Source organism: Colossoma macropomum, unplaced genomic scaffold (genome assembly GCF_904425465.1).
Source record: "Colossoma macropomum unplaced genomic scaffold, Colossoma_macropomum, whole genome shotgun sequence".
Classification (NCBI taxonomy): Eukaryota; Metazoa; Chordata; class Actinopteri; order Characiformes; family Serrasalmidae; genus Colossoma; species Colossoma macropomum.
The window spans coordinates 35238338-35255912 of record NW_023494802.1 but is presented as its reverse complement, the minus strand read 5'-3'; the positions used below and the strand labels follow the sequence as shown (position 1 = coordinate 35255912).

The 17575-nt window shown below is 40.7% G+C and overlaps 1 protein-coding gene across 8 annotated transcripts in view; it reads right to left on the bottom strand.

Moving 5' to 3' along the window:
• si:ch73-217b7.1 (ensconsin) overlaps window positions 1-15110 on the bottom strand; it is a 59185-nt gene extending 44075 nt beyond the window's left edge. For 7 of the 8 annotated variants that reach the window (XM_036592005.1, XM_036592006.1, XM_036592004.1 and 4 more), the window contains exon 1: window positions 15018-15110. In XM_036592005.1, coding sequence (XP_036447898.1) covers window positions 15018-15063 — 46 coding nt within the window. In that variant the 5' untranslated portion in view covers window positions 15064-15110. Of the gene's footprint in view, window positions 1-2699; window positions 2972-15017 lie in introns of those variants that run through there. The other variant, XM_036592008.1, reaches the window with a different exon arrangement.
• Between the last annotated feature and the right edge of the window lie 2465 nt (window positions 15111-17575).

Genomic DNA, 17575 nt, shown 5'->3' with positions numbered 1-17575 from the left:
CATCCTGCCTTTAACAAAACAGACACATAGATGTACCCACACATACATACATTCTACATGCACATGCTGATCTGTGGATTTAGGGCAGAGGCATGATAAAACATTAACAGGTGTTAAAACGCTTCTCCAACAAACCAATATAACAGAAACCAACAGAGTAATTCATTCATATTCGGGGCCTACACATCCAAAAACTAAACACGCTACAATCCTCCAATATTAGATTCTCCACACATCTGAGTCTCTCACGTAACTTCTGGCATGGGCCTGATGCTGGTCGTTCATGTCGGCTCTGCTGCAGCCGGTTTCCATGGCAGAGTGTGTGTGTGCAGTGGAGTGCAACTGAGGCTCAGTGATGGAGGAATGCCAGAGCTCTAACCAGCCGGAGGTCAGGGGGCAAACAGGGGAGATGAATAGTTATGTAAAGCAGGAGTCCTGCTTTCATTACACAACAGAACAAATGACTGCAGAGAGAGAGAGACTGAAACAGACAGACAAACAGACAGACAGATTGAGTGTGTATCGGGACTGACAGACAGACAGACAGATAACCAGCACTTACAGATAAACAGAATATAGAAACACAGATAGATAGAAATATAGATAGATAGAAATATAGATAGATAGACAGATAGATAGAAATATAGATAGATAGAATCTTGGCTAACAGACTGACAGATACACAGACACACAGTATCTCTTAACTAACAGAAAAATATCAAGTATTTGCGTGACAGACAGACAGAGAGGGAAAGAGCGTGTTTTGGCAGGCAGACAGACAGGCAGCTTTAGAGAGACTTTATCTTGGCTAACAGACAGACAGACATACAAACCGACAAACCTAAGCATACAGAAAAATAGAGTACAGATATGTAGATACATAGATAGCTAATCTTCGCGTACAGAAAAATAGAGTACAGATAGACATACAGAGTTTCCCTTAGCTAAGAGAGAGACAGACAGACGGACAGACAGACAGAGTATCTCTTGGTTAGACAGGAAGACAATATGCGCCTACAGGTAAAAACAGAGTATCCGTACTACAGATAGCTTGAGAGAGCTTCTTGGCTAACAGACGGACAGACAGTCTGCTTTTACAGGTAAAGCAAGTATTTGCACTACAGACAGACAGATCATCTCAGGTAAAAGACAGACAGACTTAGAAAGAGTGTATTTTGGCTAACAGATAGTTAGACAACCTGCTTTTACAGATAAAGGGAGTACAGAAAGAAAGACAGACAGACAGACAGACAGACAGACAGACAGACAGACAGACAGACAGACTTCACTAACAGATAGCTATCACCTTTTTATCATTTCACAACTTTATCAGTTGTGACCAATCACTCAATCTATCAGCGATCTCTATTCCTGTTTTCCTCTTCCTTCGTGTTAGACCATTTGAAAGTACTGCTATGTAAACTCTTCTTGCCTTTCTCTGTATTTCTCACTTCTCAATGCATTTGACTTTGTTCTGAGGCCAAAGATCAGAGAGGGTCTCTGTGTCTGAGTCTCTCTGCTGTACAGCCCCCTAAACTCTCACACATGATCACCCCTCCCCCCAGCATTAATCCCACAAAGCTTTATACGCTTCACATGCTTCTAAATATCCCCTCCACACACAAAAAGAAAAACATACATAAACTACACAAGCCTCATCTTCACATCTGTGGAATGATTCCCTCAAAGCCTTCTCTGTTGTCACAACATTAACAAAGACAGGAAGAACCAGCGGTAACTTGGGACTATGACAGTGACAACTGCTCAATGTATGACAGCTGGACTACGTTTAAATGCACAGACCATCTTATAGAGAAACTAACATAAGCTATTACGACACAAATTAAAAACTAAAATAGTTTTACAGCAATCAGACACATAGCCTTCAATCTCAGACTCACTAGAGTGAAGAGAGAAAGCTTTAGAGAAACTCCAAACCCAGTCCAACCATCTCCTCACCATAACAAAGCACACAAGAGCAATTCATCATTTTTATACATTTTAATTATGTCATAAAAGATTCAACATTGTCTTAAAGGGCCCCTATAACATAAATAAGAGTTTGATGTAATGTCATAAAAGATTCAAAGCACACTGTTCACTCCCCAGTCTACCCAATCCATATATGACTAAGGTATTACTTGTTTTTGTGATGTCACTAAAACCAACACTTTTACATATAATCACATATTCAGCCTACAGCAGTATAGCTCACATATTCATACTGAAGTTATGAGAAGTGTTCCAGCTCAGACTGCCTTATGAACAAGGCACAATACACAGCCAATCAGAACAGAGGTGATTTACATATCAGTCTTACAGGCACAGCAACAAAAAGAATCTGTTTAAATCTAACTGATATTAAGAGGTTGAAAATGGTCACATAAAAGTGAATGACTGTTCTAGGCACCTAAACCTACACATTATCATATGTGGACCAATAAAATGCGAGAAAAATATTGAATGTGGAAAGTTTTAAATGGGCAATTTCAGCCTAATAATGTAGAGACTGTGAACGAGCAGTCTGGTACACTACATTCAGTGAAAGAAAACAGATGTGCTGATTTTCTTTGCAGAAAAAAGAATTAATAGAAAATAATCACATTAAAAAAACGCAATCGTAATGTTACAATATAACGATAATATAACAGCCCCACGGAACAGTACTGATCTGGCCAGAATCTCTACAGTACTCTTACCTTGGGTGTCACTCATGGTTCTGGAAAGTGGAGTTCTGGAGAGTTCCAGAACACTAATTCAGGTTCCAGAACTCACTTCTCAAACCTCGATTACATCCCAAACGAAGAGCGCCAACACCGCTAGCACCACAAATGTGCACTGAGGGTCAGACCCAGAGGCCAGCAGTTGAAGCATCCGTCACAGGCCGGGGATTACACCCGCTAATTCGAGGCCAAATAAAGAGATGAAGAAATGAAAGAAGGACAGCGGGGCCACTGCTGCTGGCCAGTTCCTGACAGGACAGAACGCGTGCAGAGTGAGAAAATACAAGTGGTGGCCTCTCACCCCACCCCCAGAGAGAGAGAGAGAGAGAGAGAGAGAGAGAGAGAGAGAGAGAGAGAGAGAGAGAGAGAGAGAGAGAAAGGGAGAGAGAGATGAGAGAGAGATGGAGAGGGGTGAGGGGTCAATACTCACAAGGGGTGAGGGGTTATTACTCACCTTTGTGTGTGCTTGTGTATGTGTGATATTAATGTTTGTATGTATGAATGTGTGCACGCAGGCACAAGAGACAGAGGGAGATTATTCTAGTGTTAGCGATTATTGTGCACTCCTCCACATGGCACCAATCTGCATGTGTGTGTGTGTGTGTGTCAGAGTCCGCAAAAGGGGAAGGGCTCCAATCCCAGCGCTGAGCAGCTTAGCGGCCGCTAATGCTAAGCCGGGAGAGAGCGACAAAGAGTGAGAGACCTTGCTCAATCATTAAAACACAAAGAACAGGGTTCTGACACATGTGTATTAACTAGCTGTGCGAAGTCTGACCCGTGCTTCTCATTAGCAAACTCCTATGTGGTTTTCCTGGCAAACTCAACAAACTGATGCTACTGTGTAACTTTGTAATGAAATAATAGCTTGATGAATAGTTTAGCAAAAAAATCAGGTTTGTATTTTTCGTTTACCACAGATGTACTCGATCAGCCATATCTGGAGTTCAAATTTTGAACTTTAGATTACAACCAGGCTAACGTTGTTAACAAACACTAGATCTCAATAGTCACCCAAAAAATACGTCGCCAAAACCTGAAAACCTTAGCTCATAACTAGTGGCTACATGTGTGTTGTTACACCTCCGTTGCGAAGAGTGAAGACTGTGTAGTGTTAAAGTCAACTGATGCTTTTTTTTTTTTTACTTTTAGCCAATAACATTTCAATATATTTCATTTGTTACAAATAGTGCTTAATCAAATTTTCAGAGAAATAAAAAGTCATATATAGAAAAAGGTTTGTTCCTTTACTGAGTGAAGGGGTAGGGAAGTTAGGGCAACCTTCTGGTAGGTCAAACCAAATATCCTTCTATCCTTTGGCCTCTGGGCCTCATTTTGGCCAGCCCTGGTCTGTTCCCATTCTCTTTGGTTCAGCTAGGGAATTTTTACACTACACCAAAAACAAAAATAAAATAAAATAAAATAAAATAAAATAAAAAAACACAAGAACTGACCCAAAGTAATAGAACGTAGGTTTCTAGTTCTAGCTAATTTTCTACCTGTTTGAGGTACGACTGAAATAAAAAAAAGGCACTGCTAAATGGTAATGTTAGCAGTACCTACATAACTAGCTAGCATTATCTTAGCAAACTCCTGACAAAGTGATAATTCTAAAAATAGTGGTCTACAAATGAACATAGTCTATAGAACAAAATAAAGTACAGCTAGCCCCACCCTCGAGTACCAAGTCCTGTTGGTAACAATCTTGTGCAGGCACCAAAAACCCATGAAACTGGACCCTCTGGTGCTGGACTGGAGCTAAATGGAAAACGAACAGTTCCAGTTGTTAAGTGGCAAAAGTGTAGGAAAACGCCTTTGCTTTACCAAGTCTTTTTCTGGACAGCAGAAAACAATGGATTATTGGTGTTTGGTTGGTGAGCTCTGCATTTAAAGATGAAGTGTGCTTTTTAAACTTATTCGTCCATTCAATAAATTTCCACACCATGTAAATGGCACGTTCTCAAATGGTTTAAGAACTTAAAAAAAAGAAAGAAAAAAATAGAGTTACAAGGTTTTCTTATGCCAGAGGCCATAGTTTAACACCATTGTCATGAGACAAGTATCAGTTACCAAAAAGCACTTGAAGCCCTGAAGCTGCACACCACTGAGGTACTACATCTCCCATGAGCACCTGAGAGACAATGTTCACAGAATGAAGTGGGATAGAAGGCTTAATAATCAAAGCTTAAAGTGAGATATACAAAGACTGTGAATGGGCTTTGGTCAGAACAATGTGTCACCATCAAGACTTGGAACTACTTATTATTGAGATCATTCAACTCTTAGTCCTAACAGAGCCAATGCTATGCTGTGTGTCTGAGCATTAGCAGAAGAAATGAGGAAATTACCACAAATACTGTATCACCCAAAGTCATACACTCACACCTCTTTAAAGTTGATAGTGAAAGCAGATACACTCTTATCACAGCTATAGCATGATTTGCAGACTCCATTTCTTTTGGGTTTCATGTGTTTCTGAAGTCAAAAGTCACAGTAGGAACGCTCCACTGATCCAGTTTGTCTGTAACCATGGAGGCAGCCTGATCACCTGACCATTACCTGTCATCCCATTACTGTTGTCGCTCTCTTCCAGATCATGTGACCAGAACGAGGAGAATGCTGATGCATTCCTGTCCAACCCGTCAGTCATTAACAGCTTCAACTGTAGGGACAAAAATGGCCACTCCCTGTAACCACACACCAGACAGCGAGCCAATCTGACAGCCAGAGAGCAGTTTAATATAAGCAAATGCAAAAATAAATTTTAAAAATAAAAACAATGCTCGGGCAGCTTAACCTGTACCATTCATTTAACCTAAAAATGGTGTCATAGCAAGTGACTCCATACACACCTCAGACAAGTATGCGCTAAGAAAGGTTCTCACTCATGCACATCCTCCTCAACACAGGAGCAAGACAAACTCTCAGGCGCACCCACACACGCAATAAAACAAGCCAAACATCCCACAGACACCGGATACAGACGTAATTAACTCATTTTTGCAAAAGATTTGCCAACTTAAATGTGTGAGCTTACTCAGCAGAGTAAACTCTTGATTATTATTAGAAGACAAAAGAAGGACTTTAACGCTTTTCGCAACTAGATTACTGTCCACATGACACTTTGCATATCGTCGCTGTCCAATGAAAAAAAAGAGAGAGAGTAAAGAGATTTTGTTCCAAGTGATTTTAGAGCGTTTCTATTGGTCCATTCATCATGAACAGTTTATACAATGTACAGGACAGCTGGTGTGTTGAAATGATGTAAAACTAAACATCAACAAAAATGGAGATACATGGTTTTCATTGGACAGTGACAATATGCCAGAAATCATGCAGAACTTCCAAATCCAAATAAATGATCAATAACGTCCTCAAAATTGCTATTAAAGGGCCTACTAAATGAGACATTTTCCTTTCTTTTCTAAAATAGGTCTGGCATGTTACATTAGGGCTGTAACGATTCAGGACAAGAACATCAATAAATATTTTCATTATTCAAAACCGCAGGTATTTTAACAGTAATACTTATCTAGAAGAGTTTCCATTTGCACCAGAGGGGGCATGAAAACCCAAGGCCTCTCCACACCAAGCAAAGTAGAATCTACGACTGAGTCACTCTGGCTAAAAGAAAAAAACTGTCACTTTTACTACTTGATGGATCCATTTTATCTTCCTCTTCATCCCCTTTCTGCAAGTATGTAATAAATCGCATCCTTTTTCCACTGTATTCTTTCCCCCATTCATTTTCATAAATTGACTGTCTATAGATTTCATGTCTGTTATTGATAATTATTAGTAAATAGATAAGTGGTCCCAGCCCTACGCAGTATAAACATTGTTAAAGACTGTACAGTTCCCCTGCCCATTCAGTTCCTATATGGAAAACTAGGCTGCAAACACGGCCTGTCATTAATTCATCATATTTATGATGTCATAACCATGAACATATTTATGTTTGACCACCTATTCAGCCTACAGCAGCTGAGCTCTGCCCATTCACACTGAAGTGATACAGAGTGCTGTAACTTTACACTGTTTCCTACATTTTAGCCTGGACTACTTTTTGGAATCAGCACAACACAGGGCAACACATCACGCATAAAGGTACAGTCACAAAAACAGCCTGCTTAATTGTAAGGGATAAAGAGAAGTTGTTAATGAATTATGGCAGATATGAGAATTATGAAAACTAAATAAAAAAAGTAAAATTAATTAAAGTAATATTTTTGGTAAATAAATCCACAAACATTAGAACTCCATCATGGTCAGTATTATTGAACTTGCACATTTAAAGCCAGCCTTCTAGAACCCTCACAGAGAATGAAGTCAGTTTTCCAGAACCCACACAAAGTCAATCTGGTATTCTAGAACTCGTACACAAAGTCAAGCCAGTGATCCTGAACCCACACACACAGAGTCAGGCGAGTATTCTAGAACTCCTACACAGAGCAGTGTTCTAGAGCACTCAGAGTCAAGACAGTATTCTAGAACTCACACAATGAGTCAGGTCAGTGTTCTGGAATACCAGTTTTCTACAACCCTCACACGGAGTGAAGCTAGAACTCTTAAGCAGTCAATCTTGCATTCTAGAACTTATACTGAAAGTCAAGCCAGTGTTCTTGAACCCCCCCCCCGCCACGCACACAGTCAAGCAAGTATTCTAGAACTCATACACAGAGAAAGGTCAGTGTTCTAGAAAACATCAGAGTCAAACCAGTATTCTAGAACTCACAAATCAAGTCAGTGTTCTAGAATACCAGTTTTCTATAACACTCGCATAGAGTGAAGCTAGAACTCTCACACAAAGTCAATCTGGCATTCTAGAACTCATACCGAAGGTCAAGCCAGTGTTCTTAACCCATCACACAGAGTCAAGCGAGTATTCTAGAACTCATACACAGAGCAAAGCCAGTATTCTAGAACCCTCAAACACAGAATCAAGCCAGTATTCCAGAACTCACACATCGAGTCAGTTATAGTCAAGTCAGTATTCTAGAACCCTCACACACAAAAGAACAGTCTAAATTAATTACAAACTCAACCCTGGGTAAGAACATGGCTAATAAAATGCTGATGTTACAGTACTGTAGCACTCACATAATACATTCAACATTAACTGAACAATTAACTGTACATATCAAGTGGCTAATACACAAACCCACTCACAGCACAGCCGCTGGCAGGTCAGAAAGGTGGCGTTTAAGCATGCCAGCTTAGCGCAGCACCAAAGCAGCCTGCTTAAGCTGACTTTAGCCTACACCCTTAGGCTCCTCCATTTCTTTTCTTCTCCTTCTCTGTTCACTCTCTTTTCCTTATTTTCCTGCCCTCTCTGACTTGTCTATTCCCCAGTCTTCATCACTTTGTGACCCCTCTTCTATCTCTTTTGCTTTCACTCCCTCTCTCTCTCTCTCTCACCTCCTCTCCTGCGTTTCTTGCGGCGGCTCCTCTGTTCCTCCTCTTCCTCTGTGATGGTGGAGAGCGAGGGCAGAGCCGGCCTGCTGCCCCCCCTCCTCAGCCTGGGGGGCGCCGGCATCCCCCCCACCTCCTTTCAGGCCTCCTTCTTTCTCCTCTTCTCTCACTCACTCTCTTTTTCTGCTGCTGTCCTGCAAGCTTACTCACGCTAACGCTAACAGCTAACACTCAGCCTGCCTGCAGACTGCTCATTGGATCTGAGTGTGCCGAGATAAAAAGCTAGACATGAAAAGACAGAGCAAAAACTAAGAGACAGAAAGAACGGACTGACATTAGAAGACTGAAGTGAAGAAGCAAATGCTGCTGCTAGCCCTGATTGAGGGGTAAACAGCTCAGTGAAGACTCCTCGTGCTGCCAGGCTTTAGAGAAGCTCACTTTAATCCACACAAACAGCCTGCTCTGCTCTCCCCTTACCCTGTCCTCACTCTGTCTTTAAGCCAGAGATGCTGCTGCTGCTCTACTTGCTGATGCTGCCACTGTCTCTCTCTCTCTCCCTCACTCTCAACGTCCGCCCTAGACTACTCTTACTCTCTCTCTCTCTCATCACACACACACACACACACACACACTTGTCACCACACAGACCCACACACACACACACAGCTCTGTTTCCTACTGAAATATTCAGCGTGGAGGGAAGCAGGGCAAGGTGAACCAGTCAGTTAATGTTCGTCAGGACAACAACAGAGGGTGAAGGACGAACTGAAGGATGGACGGGTGCATGTAATGTATGAGCCAGAATGTTTTTAATAATCACTCAAGTCTAAAATAATCAAATATTTAATTTAATTTTAAGTTAAGTATTAAGTATTTAAGTTAATTTAGATTTTTGATAAGCAAATTAGCTTCCCTCCAAGTTTATACAGTCTCATGTTTAAGAACCACAGATGTCTGAACCATATGTCCCACCAGAGGGCAATGTGAAGCCTACACTTCCGTTTTGGCCAGAGGTTCTAATCTGGGCCCAATTTCTCAAAGGCATCTTAGGGTATTTTCACACTTGACTCAAATACTTGAGTCCACTCCTTGGACCAATTTTCGGCTCGTTTGGGCGTGTGGCTAATTATCACTGTTTTGCTTTCACACACAAGAGTTCCATCCAAACTGTGGATCGATTGCAAAGTTCCATACATCACGTTTCTGTGTGCAGGTTTACAAAATGGTAGGCACTAGCTTCATCTGTTCACTGCTTTTTATTATTTTCCCTGCATACAAACACTCACACAGCAAAGAACAGCGCTTTTTGGATACACGGCATTCCACTGTGCAGGTGCACCTGCAAACAAGGAGGCGTTCTTTCACGAGAAGGTTTTTAGCCATGAAGGCCAGCATGGCGTTTTCAGGATGCTCTCAGTATATGCATTCGCTCCACAAAGGTGAGCTTATTACAGTAACCTTGCTCCAGCCTTATGAAAGTGAGGTTTTATTAGGTATATACTGATGCATAATAGTGACAACTATGGGACTATGAATGGACCATCATATGGCTGTCCACAGTAATCTTTTTCCCGCCATCACGACTTGAAAAGGGAAGTAATCACATTGGTTCATTTTGTAATCATGCAAGCCCACACACGGTGCCAGGAGCGGATAACTTCCACACGTGCAGCAGACCGCACCAGAGATTGCTGGAAGCGAACCCCAGACCACCAATTTCAGGAAGGCCAGAGAGTAGTATTCTGGACTGCTCCCAGGCTCGAAGACAGCTTCAGACTTGACCAAAAGTACCAAACTCACAGAGCAAGCAGTCCTGGGTCTGGAAAATGCCCTCAGTGTAAAGATTATTGCTAGTAGAAAGAGTGTTCAGTGTAATTTTAACACTACCATTTAACAATCATCTTTGTGCTAAGATGCTTTTGGGAAACTCAGTCCTGTTTAGTCCAAGCAGTAGAAGAACTACTGCAGGCGTCTAAAGTCTACCATACACCACATAGCAATGAAGTAACACAGCTTATCAGAACTTTCTGAAAACGGACTGGGCGTGGCCTAATATTCTGTTATGCATGTGTGATTGACAGCCCTCAATTCATGGCCACCGAAGCAGAACTAAACAACTGCATGAATTGAGAAAATGAGTGAAATGGGCTGAAAGATGGTGATGTGGACCCCACTGTGTCCAGGGTTCACTCAAAACATTATCTGACTTTTACATGGCAACACCTTAAAGAAGGTAAGGTTCTTATTCATCTAGGGACTGCTGGCGTGGCTGGTTGAGTAAACGAACAGACAAATGGACGTTCTTGCTAGCTCGGATCTTCTTGCTAGGTTAGCTTCTGTTCATCGTTAGCTTTCTCATGGTAAGTTTGTCGGACTAGAACATAGCGAAGGAGAACGGCGTTGTTAAAAATGGGACAACCCACACAAGCCTCGTGATTGGTAAGGATACTCCTTACGTATGCACTACTCAAGCTTTGTCCCTCTTCACATTGAGAGAGGAGAATGTTGGCAAAATTCCTTGATCATTTAGTGGTCTTTGGAAAGTTATTCTTAGCACATACATGGTACATGTATATTTTGTACCCACAAAAGCTAAGAGATTTGTGTTTCTTGGGGCTTTAACTGAAACCAGTGGCTGCTGGATGCTGTGTGTTGTCTGCCTGACGCATCCAGTGTGGGGCAGGGTTCATATATTGAACATCTTCCAAAACCTAAATGAATGTCTCACCAATTCGAATATCATACATGACTGAAACTTAGTAGTACGAATGGATGGATGGATGGTTGTGTATATGTTTGGATGGACAGATGGATGGATGTGGATGATGAATGACAGTGTAGGCTTTCCTCCAAAATAAATTGGAACAGTTATCATATTCACTGCCAAATCAGTTGCCCCTTGCCACCAGTTAAGAACAAATTACACTCTCATTGCCAATAAAATCACATCAGCCTCTGTAAGTCACACAGACATGACTGGTCTAATGAAATAAACCTCACAGTCAATATAAGTTTTACTCATATAACTTAAGTTCACTCAGTTAAAAAATGATAATCTCATGATCACGTGTGCTGCCCACATTAATAAGACAGTTCTTTGATGTTTCATGTTCTGACCTAATACTGAGGGTGTTGTTGTAGAGCTGGACATGAGCATGTAATACACAGAGACCTAAAACAACAGCTTGACCAAACATGCTAATGTGGATGACAGTGAAAAGAAACTAGTAGCCACTGATTACATGCTGTCATTTGCAAAATGCCAAGTTGTTGCTCTTCATTTTCATTTTGTGTTAGCAACATTAGCTTTTTTGACTGTAACACAGTCAAACAGCTTGGCCAAACATGATAATGTGGCTAACAATAAATGCAAATCAGCAGTCATAAATGAGCATTATGTAATTTGCATAATACTAATTAGTAGCTGTTCATTTACATTTATTGTTGGCAAGGTCAGCTTTTTTGACTGAACTATTCCTTTAGGAACCACAAACGATCACATTTCTCTAATTCAGTGGTTTTTGAACTGGTCCTCTGGGCCCTCCCAGATGGTCCACATGTTTGCTCCATCCCTACATGTTGGGAGCTGGAAAAGAGCAAAAACTTACTGTCTGAGGGACCTGAGGACTAGTTTGAGAACCAATGCTTTAATATTTAAAACCACACAAAAAGCACAATATAATTGTACTTCCAAAAGAATTCTCTACAAATAAACATCACTAAAAGTCATGGGTGTGAAAAGTTGTTATGTGTATAGAAATTGGCTACTGAGCTGCGTGTAACACACCCTTAACCATGAAACTGTCAGCATTAGTAAGGGTGTGAGCTTGCCTCTGAATGATCGCTGTTTAATGAGCCAGTCACTCGTAGATAGCAACACAGAAAAATAGAAAAACTTATTTAATACAGAGAACAAATCAAATATTAATCATCATAGACTCCAACAGTGCATTCAATATATGAAAATATACACAGACACAGCCATGCTGTGGTGCACTACAGTAACCTGAATTCTTCTCTCATATATACACACACACACACACATACATACACACACATACACACACATACACACACATACACACACACATACACACACATACACACACGCAGCTCTCAGTCTCTGTAATGTAAATATGCAGCGTAAGCAGCAGTGTCCACAAGCATACGCACCCTCCAGCAGCAGATATGAGTCTGTCAATCCTCCCCAGAGTAGTGGATTAACCCATTTTCTTTCCTTCTTTTTCTTTTTCTCTCTCTCTCACACACACACACTTCCAGAAGGACCTTTTCCCACCTTACAAAATTCATCCCACCCACTATGTGATTCCACTTCCTATTTCAGTTGGTAATTAATGTATAAGGCCTTAACTCCAGCTCCTAAAGTCCTAACCAATAGGAGAGCTCGCTATCTATATACCAGATGATAAACTACTACGATACTATAGACAATTTTACATTGAGTGGTTCAAGATGTTAAGCCGCATGAGTTAAACACAAGGCCCGTGTCAGGCCTGTGGTTCAATCCTATCTGGCCTGTGACATTATTTTAATTTTCTATTAATATTACCCTGTTTCACCACAAGCTGCACTACAACCCCCAGCATGCACTGCTACATAATGTGTGCTCTGACACCACTCTTCCAGAAATGGGACAGTATGGGACAGCTTTTATAGCACAAAAAGAACAGACACCAGGTGTCTAGTTCAAGCAAAGAGGCAGGCTTAAAAACCTACTTCCTCAGAACATTTAAAGAGGTTTAACAGTTATTTGTAGCTAATAAACATTGTTATTATTTCAATTATTTTTGAGTACACAAATAGATCAAGCAGGCTGAACACCACCTGCAGACCATTCCACACATCAATCCACACACCCCTGCTGCAGTACACCCATGTAAACATGCTTGGCTTTTTCTGTTTACTACCACCCTCAAGTAACGGTATTACGATTTCAATGCAGTCTTAAAAAAATCTAAAACAGAATACTGAAATGTAAAACTGCTGATATTCGATGATAAAATCAAAGACAAAATCAGTGATAAAATCAGGCACATGGGATGAATCCTATCAGAGTAAAATGGGGGCAGGGGCAGGGCTTATGCTATGCCACACTTTTTTTTTCCACTGGGCTTTTTTTTCCTGAAATTTTATTGGTTACTATTTCTTGGGCTTATTTTGTTAGAAGGCGGCCCCGGCCAATCCAAACTAAGCCAAAACAATCAGAAGAGTGTTTTCCATCCACTTCTTTTATGGTCATAAAATCTTAAAATGCAGATTAAAAAAAACAATGGAATTAAATGGTCAGCTACCCATATTAAATGGTCTGCTACCTGCTGCACTGTTAGGGCTACAGCCATGTTTAGCTGACAGAGGGCTGTCAAAAGTGCTCTACCGAGATCTATTAAAGGAGAGAGACTGTCAGACCATACACCACAAGTGTGGGACATCATCTTCAGGAATCTGTGCATAACTGTAGTTGATGGAAACACATTCATTTGCATTTTCTTTTACTGACTTCTTGGAAACTCACTTCAAATTTGAGAAAAATTGGAATGGAAATGTAGTATTTGCTAATGTAGTATTTAACACACATCAAACACAATCAAATCTGTACCTCAGGAATAAAAATCATATCAAACCTTAAAATATATGTATTGTTACATCCCTACAAACAACACCATAAACTTATTAAATAAATAAACAGCTTTCAGTTATCACTATGAACCATGTGGCAGTAGATCTTCCTGCAGAAAAAAAATGGACGGATCTTGTTGACGTGTTTGTGTACATGTAATTCAGCAGCTCACCATCACATCACTGAGAATTTGGCTTTGGCTGAAAAACCCTGGAGAAATTTAAACACACCCAGGGACACAAACTCACACCTTGTCCATTCATTACAACAAGAACAGCCAAAGACTTGAGCAATCTGATCTTTGCTCCTTATAGCTTAGAGAGTAAAGGTAATTTTACTCTTTTAGCAGTACGTTCACTTCCCACACTCTCACTCACTCACTCACTCACTCTCTCTCTCTCTCTGTGACACAACACTTTTCTAACCAAGCCACATCATTCACCTTCTCTACTGAACGACCTCTGAACTACACCACAGAACTACAAACACCACAACCCCAACAAAGTCCAGACAGACTTTCATAATAAGATACAGCAGAAACTGAGGCGTTACTCGTTTTTAAGGCTAATTCATGGTCTATCGGGTGAGTGAACTCACTTAAGCACAGAAAGATTATCAGATCACAGTCAGACCATGAGCCCTCAGGCTTTACTGGGACATGAACTGGAGGAGCACCAGCACCGAGGCTGAGGCTAAAGAGAAACTGACTCACTGGCTGCTTTAGCTTTAGCTGAAACTGAAGCAGTTGGCCAATAAACAAAACAGCTGCCTGTCAGCTATCAAAACAATTAAAAATCTTATTCCAAATGCTTAAGAATCATGTCAAACTCCTCTCTCCGCATTTCCAACATGACATTTCGTGCCTGAGGGAGAGAAACTCGAGCAGCTCTGAGAGAAAAACGCTCAAACGTAACAGGTGTTTTCGAGGCGCTCGGTGTTTCTGAGAGCGGTTGAGGTTTAAAACATATGAAATGTGTGTCAGGCTGACAGACAGTCCTAATAAAACCCGGTTTCTCTAAAAATACTAACTACTTGCAAAGGTTTCGTGTCTAGTCCGGATAATCCCGTCCTCATGATTCTCATGACCGGCTCGCTCTAAATAACCGCCACAGGTTGTTTTTCATCTCATTTTCAGAGAGAAACTCTTCCGTCACCTCCACTAAACACTCGCTTCGCTGTCCGCTTTGAAAAGTGAGTTTAGGTGGGCGAGCGGCGACCCTCACTCGTGTGAAGACTTTAAACCTCACCTTGGCTGTAACTCTGATGTCCGCCGCTCTCCTCCGGCTCCGCCATTTCTGCCCGCGTCACGTGAGGCGGAGACAGGCGCGCGCCCTTGCGGACAGGTGGAGAAGGGCGCGCGGCACCTTTCACCCCTCAGGTGATAGCTATTTCCAGAGAGGAGGAGAAACCAGCACCTTTACTCAGACACGTTCAAACCTATTAGTTTTATACAGAAATATGATATATGGCAAAATATGGGTTTCAAATGTATGACATATATTATCTTTTATGGATTACTCTGACATATATAGACCAATATGTGACATATATTTCAGCCATATAATATATATATATATATATATATATATATAACATATTAACAATTAAAACTGTACTGGTATGTATTCAACCATATATATAAATATATGATCCATATATTTTGTTCTATATTTATGTTTTATATATGATACATACATATATGTATATATATATATATATATATATATATATATATATATATGTATCATACATATATATATATTGATAGCCCCCTTTCACCCTGTTCTTCAGTGGTCAGGACCACCACAGAGCAGGTTTATTTTGGGTGGTGGATCATTCACAGCACTGCAGTGACACTGACGTGGCGGTGGTGTGTTAGTGTGTGCTGTGCTGGTATGAGTGGATCAGACACAGCAGTGCTGCTGGTGTTTTTAAACACTGTGTCCACTCACTGTCCACTCTATTAGACACTCCTACTTTGCTGGTCCACCTTGCAGTTGTAAAGTTAGAGATGATAGCTCATACGTTGCTGCACAGATTGCGCTGGTCATCCTCTTTCCTTCAGCAGTGGTCCGTTTCTGGTCACAGGACGCTGTTGGCTGGATATTTTTGGTTGGTAGTCTATTCTCAGTCTAGCAGTAACACTGAGGTGTTTAAAAACTCCAGCAGCACTGCTGTGTCTGATCCACTTCTACCAGCACAACACACACTAACACACCACCACCACGTCAGTGTTACTGCAGTGCTGAGAATGATCCACCACTACAATAATACCTGCTCTGTGGTGGTCCAGTGGGGGTCCTGACCATTGAAGAAACAGATGAACTTCAGTTTGTAATTGTAGAACTACAAAGTGCATCTATATGGTGAGTATAGATACAAGGTAGATATACCTACCTTGTGACAAGTGTGTGTATGTGTATAGGTATTTCATTCAGTTCAGTTCTTTCACCTACAGGTGTTGCTTATATTAGAGGTGGGCTGTTAATAGTTCCATCTACTTCGCTATGTATGCTAAAGACTGATGAAAAGTCTGTTTTTTACTGTTTTTGGACGCCACCTAGTGGCACTACATCAAAACTACATCAGTGTTGGTGAACTTTCTCTGTTCTTTTCTGTGAAAAGGACTAAAGGAGCAAATAACAAAACAATCTAACTAACTAACTAACTAACTAACTAACTAACTAAATAAATAAATAAATAAATAAAGTGAGGTGATTTGCTATGACTGCTAAAATTGTTAAACTGTTAATTCAGTATAACTGTATACTACAACCCTATTTCCAAAAAACTTGGGACGCTGTGCAAAATGTAAATAAAAACAAAATGCAATGATGTGCAAATCATTTAAACCTGAAAAACAACATATCAAATGTTGAAACTGAGAAATTTTATTGTTTTTTGACAAATATTAGACCATTTTGAATTGCCAACAACACGTAACAGAGTAACACGATTGGGTATAAAAAAAGCTTCCCAGAGAGGCTGAGTCTTTCAGAAGTGAAGATGAGGAGGGGTTCACCACTCTGTGAAAGACTGCACGATCAAATAGTGCGACAATTCAAGAATAACGTTTCTCTACGTAAAATAGCAAAGAACTTTTGCTTTTCATCATCTGTTCATCATGATTCTGTACTGGAAATCACTGCATGGGCTCAGGAACACTTCTGAAAACCACTGTCTATGAAAACAGTTCGTCGCTGCATCCACAAATGCTAAGTAAAACTCTAAAACACTAAGAAGAAACTGTACATAAAGAGGATCCAGAAATGCTGCCACTTTCTCTGGGCCCAAGCTCATTTAACATGTACTGAGGGGAAGTGGAAAAGTGTCCTGTGCTCCAACGAATCAACATTTGAAATTGTTTTTGGAAGTCATGGACACTGCATCCTCCGGGCTAAAGACCACAGCTTGTTATCAGTGCACAGTTCAAAAGCCAGTATTCATGATGGTATAGGGGTGCGTTCGTGCACATGGCATGGGTGACATGCACATCTGTGAAGGCACCATTAATGCTGAATGATATATACATATATATATATATATATATATATATATATATATATATATATATATGTTTTGGCAACATATGCTGCCATCCAGACGATGTCTTTTTTCAGGGAAGGCCTTGTTTATTTCAGCAAGACAATGCCAAACTACATTCTGCACCTATTACAACAGCATTGCTCCGTCATAAAAGAGTCCAGGTGGTAAACTGGCCTGCCCACAGTCCAGACCTATTACCCACTGAAAACATTTGGCGCATTATGAAATGAAAAATACAACAAAGGAGATCCTGAACTGA